Below are 6,777 nucleotides of genomic sequence, written 5' to 3'. Positions count from 1 at the left end.
AAAAAAAAAAAAAAAAAAAAAAAAAAAAAAAAATACTATGGTGATGCTGCGTATGAGGGGGCTGCTTCTTCTACGTCTGTTCCACGCGTATGTACCAGCCTAAGCGAGCTTCTTTTTCCTCTCCCTCTACGTTGTTTATTTGTGGTATGCAATATTTAGGCGCGACGTTCCCTCTTCCTGGACACAGGAGCAGGTGCAACCCTTCTGCCCTTACTACTTGGAAATAACCTCACGCAGGGCAGAACGTGGGGCGGCACGGAGGGAGGCTAAACGGGAAGCCTCTCCCGTTCACCTGAACAGAAAACAACGGTTTCGTGCGCACGCACATTTTGTCCCATTCTCAAGATTAATTTGAACAAGAAAAAAAAAAAAAAAAAAAACTTCTAACTTATTCTTCCCTCCCTGTGCATGTAATCCATCACGCGAGCTTCCCCTCAGCGTGCATTTTTTTTTTTTTTTTTCACAGAATGCCTTAACTGCACCATGGGTGGAGAGTTTAGTCATGTGGAACAACCTTACACTGTTCCTATGCGTATATTAAGTGATGTAATTTTGTTTCCCTTTGCCACACGTGTTATGAAAAAAAATTGGCGTATCTCTGGGGGTGGGAAATAATAGTCGCAGCGGACGACTCCTCACCTACGCACACAATATGTTAAACATGTATGTGATCACATTTTGAACAATTTTAAAAATAGCTTTCTTTTTCACCTGAACAGGTCAGGCAAAATTATCAAGACGGCTGCTCCTCCAACAACAGCGACAACACAAGGCAGCCTAACGAAACGCAAACACACCAAAATTAGCCTTCTGCCCCCGTGCATTCGCTGCTTCGCAGTTGGTAAGAGAGCTAACCTGTGCCATTGTATCACTTTTGCCTGTGTCCTATTGTTAGAGACAAGTATAAGAACACCTGCACATTTCAAATTAGGAAAAAAATGCGCGACTGATTAAATATGAACATGATGATTATTGTGTGGAGAAATGGTTGAAATTTGTTCCACTCAAATGGAGCGCCTTCCGCATGGTCCGTCTCTTCCCCCGTTTAACTAACCTCTTCTATTGCGGATACAATTGAGCAAATGTGAAAAGCGGCATTTAAAAAGGGCCAAAGTGGGAACGTGTGCTCACGTATTCTTATTCAATTTGGCTACGTGAATCATATGGGATTGTATTAAAAAAGAAAAAAAAAAAAATTCACCACATTTTTTTTTTTGCAAAAGTAGTGTACAACGCGGATAGGGTGAGGGGTGGGTGGACAACCTCTACACATCTCTGTTCATTTGGGAAGGACGTGGTGATGTGTAAAGTTTTTCTTTTTCCATGAGGACCACAGTGGAAATATGTGCCCTTCTGCACTTATGGGGATTGGTTGCGCAACAGAACAGGTGTGTAAAAGCGAATCGTTTAAGTGCACGGCACATATGTGGACTTTATTCTAAAGCGGCTTTCACTTTGTGCTCTCTCTACTTTGTATTTAATTATACATATGGAGATATACTCATATGCCGGTAATAATCTCCCATGTCCCAATGCACCATTGGTGTGCTCTTCAAACGGGTGTAACGCATAAAACGCATTCCCTATGAGGAGGAAGTCACCGCTTGTAAAAAAGGGGAGGTGAACTTCGCATAAGTGTCACCTAGGTGTACTGAACACAAGTACGGGGACACGCATTCCTACACCAAGGGTGCCATTTTTATCACTTGGTTCTTTTTTGAGGAAACATAATTGCACACATATGGCTACCTTCCCTTTCTCCAAGTTTTTTTGTAAGCACACACAAGTTGTGCATACGTAAAGGAGTAGTGCCGCTCTACCACTTAGCCGCTTAGGAGAGAAGAGTTGAATCTTTTTGGTGGGGCACGTGCTGCAGGAAGGTAAACTTCCGTGTGCCTCACACATAAATGTGGCGTGAACACAGCTGCTATAATGTGGTGGCAAACATGACCACGAACGAGGAGGCATAATGTTGCCTAGTGGAGAAAAAAAAAAGGTCTATTTCTACCAAAGCAGTGTTTTTTTTCAATAAAAAGAGAACTCACAAATGGGACTTGAATTACGAGAGGGCGCATCCACGCCAACAGCGAATTTTTTTTTTTTTTTTCCAACATACCAAGTGGCAAACAGGAAGATAAAAGTTGGTGCAAGAGCAATTCACTATGCGCTTACAGCCACACAAGTGCGGCATTCACACATACATGAGATGCGTACACAATGCATAACAGATGAATACGTACGTATGCACATTTGCAAATTTGCCCATTTGAATGCGCGCCTTTTGCCTATGTGCCAGCTTTTTGCACACAAGTTGGCGTGAAATGAATAAAGGTCCACGCGTAGCTTTCTTCTTCAAAGCTTTTTAAAAGAACCCACCGTGACTTTTTTTTACCATAATACACGCATTAGAAATGTACATATGCATACATACCGAGTTGCATCAAGCATAAGGGGCGGTATAAATATGTATTATAATATGAAGTGGCCACAAAAAAAAAAATATATATATATATATATAAGCCCATGTTTTTCCTATTTGAAGAGTAAATAAAAGTGTATGGAACGGTATATATATATATATATATCCACTAATGTTCCTTCGTCAACCTATCCCACCCAGCTGTGCTCGTATATTATTCTCGTGCTCCTATGCACATGCAAGCGCTTCTTTCCATTCATAACAAGCCTATTTTGCTTCCCACTCTACTTACTACTACTACTGCTACTACATGCGAGCAAACGCCAAGGGGGGAGAGGGGCTCTAAAAAAAAAAAAAAATAAATGGCCACCGATGCAGCTGCAACATGAGCTTTTCTCGAAATAGCCATGAACCATCAAATGGCAAGAATATGATAAAAAAAAAAAAAATTAAATTATAAAATAAAGAAAAGGAAAAACCAAAGGAGAGGAAAAAATTAAAGAGTAAAAAGGCTCACATTTATACACTGCATTAAGCCCATTTGTTGATGCCCGCCTACCCCCAGCGCCCACGTCATTTACCCATTTTTACGCATACCGCAACACGTGCATATATACATATATATATGCTTTTTATTAGCAGAGGGTACCCCCCAACATGCATACATAGCACATACATAAGCGTATATAAATGTACCATAATTAATGCATTAATACGTACATATATATTTTGCGCGTACATGCGTTACATGCTTATTTGTACACGAACACAAACGCGAACACGTACCGCATGAGCAAAGTCAAATAAAAAAAAAAAAAAAAAAAGGAGAAAAAAACGCGCGACCACAGGAGAAACCCTTAAAAGAAGGAACAAGAGGAAAAACGTACATCCAATCATCCATCCTACGATAAAAAAAAAAAAAAAAATTGCGTTAACATCTCCTAAATAATACAGCCATACAAATTGAGTGTCACATAACTCAAGGAGTTATCATTTGTAGAGTTCCCCAAAGTTGATAATTTTACAAAAACCACATTTCACCTCCCCTACAATTTAAGAAAGTGAAAAATGTTTTTCTCTTCTGGTTTCCCCTTTGATTCTATGGGCGGGCAACAAACCCGTAGGAAAAGAGAAGTAAGCAAAAGCGGAGTAGCAGGAGAGTAGTGCTGCGAAGGCGTCCAGCAGGGGGAAACTCACCCACTCAGATTTGCATACGTTTGGAAGCACGCATTTGTACATACTTGGAAATGTGCTTCCTTTTACCCAAGTTACCCACCTGTGCACATATGCGAACATGTACAGACATGTAACTCACATGTACAGCTGGGCCATAGCCCTCGCGCGCATAAGCTTCATTAACACATGGCATGTTGCGCATATACACAGATGGAACAAAGCGCGTTGTGTGGTTCACTTGCCCTGAAGGCTGTGCATGTGGAAAGGTCTTGTGTTGCTATATACCAACAGCAAGCCGCCACATTGCTGCGCCTCCGCTTTGTTCTTTTGGGCATTTTCCAACGTTTGCTGCCTTTTTTTTTTTTTTGTGCGGACAACGAATGGAAAACACCACACTGCCATCGAACGAATGAATAGCTAGCTAAAAAAAAAAAAATAAAATAAAATACATAAAAACGCCTGAACGCTTCATACAAATTTGCTGTATTTATTTATTTATTTTTTTTGTTTGCCCGCATTGTCGCCCCTTCGTTCAGGTAAACAATTCAAAATATTACGAAGCTTTGAATTTAAAAAAAAACTGCACGACGGATGAAGTAAAAAAAGCTTACAGAAAATTAGCTATAATACATCACCCAGATAAGGGAGGAGACCCAGAGAAATTTAAAGAGATCTCGAGAGCATACGAAGTTCTGTCTGATGAGGAAAAAAGGAAATTGTACGACGAGTACGGAGAGGAAGGTCTCGAAAATGGAGAACAGCCAACCGAAGCAACCGATCTGTTTGACTTCATACTGAATGCAGGAAAGGGAAAGAAAAAGAGAGGAGAAGATATAGTAAGCGAAGTGAAGGTAACTCTGGAACAGTTATACAACGGAGCGACAAAAAAATTAGCCATAAGTAAAGATGTTATATGTGCCAATTGTGAAGGTCATGGTGGACCAAAGGATGCCAAAGTGGATTGCAAGCAATGCAACGGAAGAGGAACAAAGACGTACATGAGATATCACTCCAGTGTATTACACCAGACGGAAGTGACATGCAATGGGTGTAGAGGAAAGGGAAAAATATTTAATGAAAAGGATAAGTGTGCAAATTGTAAAGGAGGATGTGTTTTAAAAACAAGAAAAATTATCGAAGTGTATATTCCAAAGGGAGCTCCAAATAAACATAAAATTGTATTCAATGGAGAAGCAGACGAAAAACCAAATGTCATTACAGGAAATCTGGTGGTCATATTGAATGAGAAGCCACATCAGCTATTTAGAAGAGAAGGAGTCGATTTGTTTATCACACATAAAATTTCCTTGTACGAATCGCTAACCGGTTTTGTTGCAGAAATTACACACTTGGATGAAAGAAAAATTTTAGTCGACTGTACAAACTCTGGGTTTGTGAGACATGGTGACATTAGAGAAATCGCTGAAGAAGGAATGCCAACTTATAAGGATCCTTTTAAAAAGGGAAATTTATACATTACGTTTGAGGTGGAATACCCCATGGATTTAATTATAACAAATGAGAAGAAGGAAGTTTTGAAAATTTTAAAAAAGCAAAATGAAATTGAAAAGAAATACGATTTGGAGAATAGCGAATGTGAAGTTGTCACGTGCCAGCCGGTCGACAAGGAATATCTGAAGCAGAGACTCAGCAAGCAACAACAGCAGGAAGCTTACGATGATGAAGATCATCAACCCGAGATGGAGGGTCAAAGAGTTGCCTGCGCGCAGCAGTGAGGGAGAGAGACAGACAGTGGCGTAGATTCCCCCATGTGGTGCGGCCTCCCCAAAGAGGCGCGGTTGTCGCAAACTGCATGGGATGTGTAGCCCTAACTGGCGACACAATAACAGTTGGCACCATTTTTATAAAAGGGACAAACAACCACAAAAAGGGAGCAGTGGCCTAGCCGGACGAATCGAACCAATGAGGCCAAAGAAACGGAGTGACCCTTTACGCTACATTTTCGTGCGGCATTTATAGTAAAACACCCTAATAAAAAAAAGGAAAAGCAGAGGCCATATGACCGATCGCGCACGAAGAGATACCCAATTTTAACTAAGAATGTTTGCGTGCCAAAAGTGAGAAGTGAAAAAAGGGGGAAAAAAAAAAACATATGCCTACTTCGTCGCGCTGCGCCCCTTTTTTCATGAACCATGGGAAGGAGGAGGAGGACTTGCCCGTCGCCATGCTGAAGAGGCCACATAAAGCCTATTTTAAAATGCAGCGCAGCGTTTGTTCGAGGTGCCTGCCCCGCGGTAGAGCTCTGAGGAAGGACGTGCATAGTTGTAACAAAGTGTGCTCACTTTTTTTTATATCCCTTGCCCCATTTTTTGGCGTCAGGCATGTGTTTTGTGCCTTGTATATGTGTACGTTGTGTGTGAAGCACGTAGGAATGCATTCTGTATACCTGTGCACATATATATATATATATATATATATATATATATATATATATATAGGCGCGCACGTGGACATGTAAAACCAAGTCAGATTTACAACCCACACACAACAGCAGCAACTGCGAGAGCGACGATGCGAGATTCGATCGAAGGGAGCAGTGAGTGTGTACCCGGAGAAAACGAACAATTAATATTATTCATCACATAATTTCTTTTTTTTGGTTTTTTGCATAGCTGGTTTAACTTTTGTGGCTGGAAGGCTAAATTAAATTACTATTTTTTTTTTTTTTTTTTTTTTTTTTTTCCTACCCTAATTGTATATGACCTCACGCGTGCACGAATGCACGTGTGAAAAACCTTTATGTATAAGCATCTGCACACGCGCATGCATGGCAGGCAGCACGCCTAGTACACATTCGCATGTATTCACACATGTGCGTGTGTCCATATACGCTATGCATGCACGTGTGCACACCCCCCACGCATGTACAATAAACACAACAACGCTTTTCTCATTTTCGCCTCCTTTTTATAATCACATATATATAAGAATTACCTATACACCTCAACTTTTAAAGGAGCCTCCTCTTATCGTTCATTTGGCAGTGAAATGAAAAAAAAAAGCAACACATCGTTGTATGGTTCGCCAGGTCCCCAAATAAAAATAGCAATGCAGTCCATTTGGCAAAAGGGAGAGAATTGCATGATGGAGGGTCAAGTGAAGGGATGTTTCGATTTGCTACGTCTTTCCACAGGGAAAAAAAAAAAAAAAAAAAAAAAAAA

General features: G+C 40.6%; 1 protein-coding gene across 1 annotated transcript; it reads left to right on the top strand.

Annotated features, from left to right (window-relative positions):
- Positions 1-3,487: 3,487 nt before the first annotated feature.
- On the top strand, positions 3,488-5,331 carry AK88_01264 (uncharacterized protein; the record flags this gene model as incomplete). Its single annotated transcript, XM_012478900.1, has 2 exons — positions 3,488-3,553; positions 4,132-5,331. The coding sequence occupies 2 exons, from the start codon at positions 3,488-3,490 to the stop codon at positions 5,329-5,331; spliced, it is 1,266 nt and encodes a 421-aa protein (XP_012334323.1).
- Positions 5,332-6,777: the final 1,446 nt, after the last annotated feature.

This window comes from Plasmodium fragile (assembly GCF_000956335.1).
Source record: "Plasmodium fragile strain nilgiri unplaced genomic scaffold supercont1.11, whole genome shotgun sequence".
Classification (NCBI taxonomy): Eukaryota; Apicomplexa; class Aconoidasida; order Haemosporida; family Plasmodiidae; genus Plasmodium; species Plasmodium fragile.
Note: the sequence above shows the minus strand (reverse complement) of the source record. Positions and strands in the feature narration are given on the sequence as shown.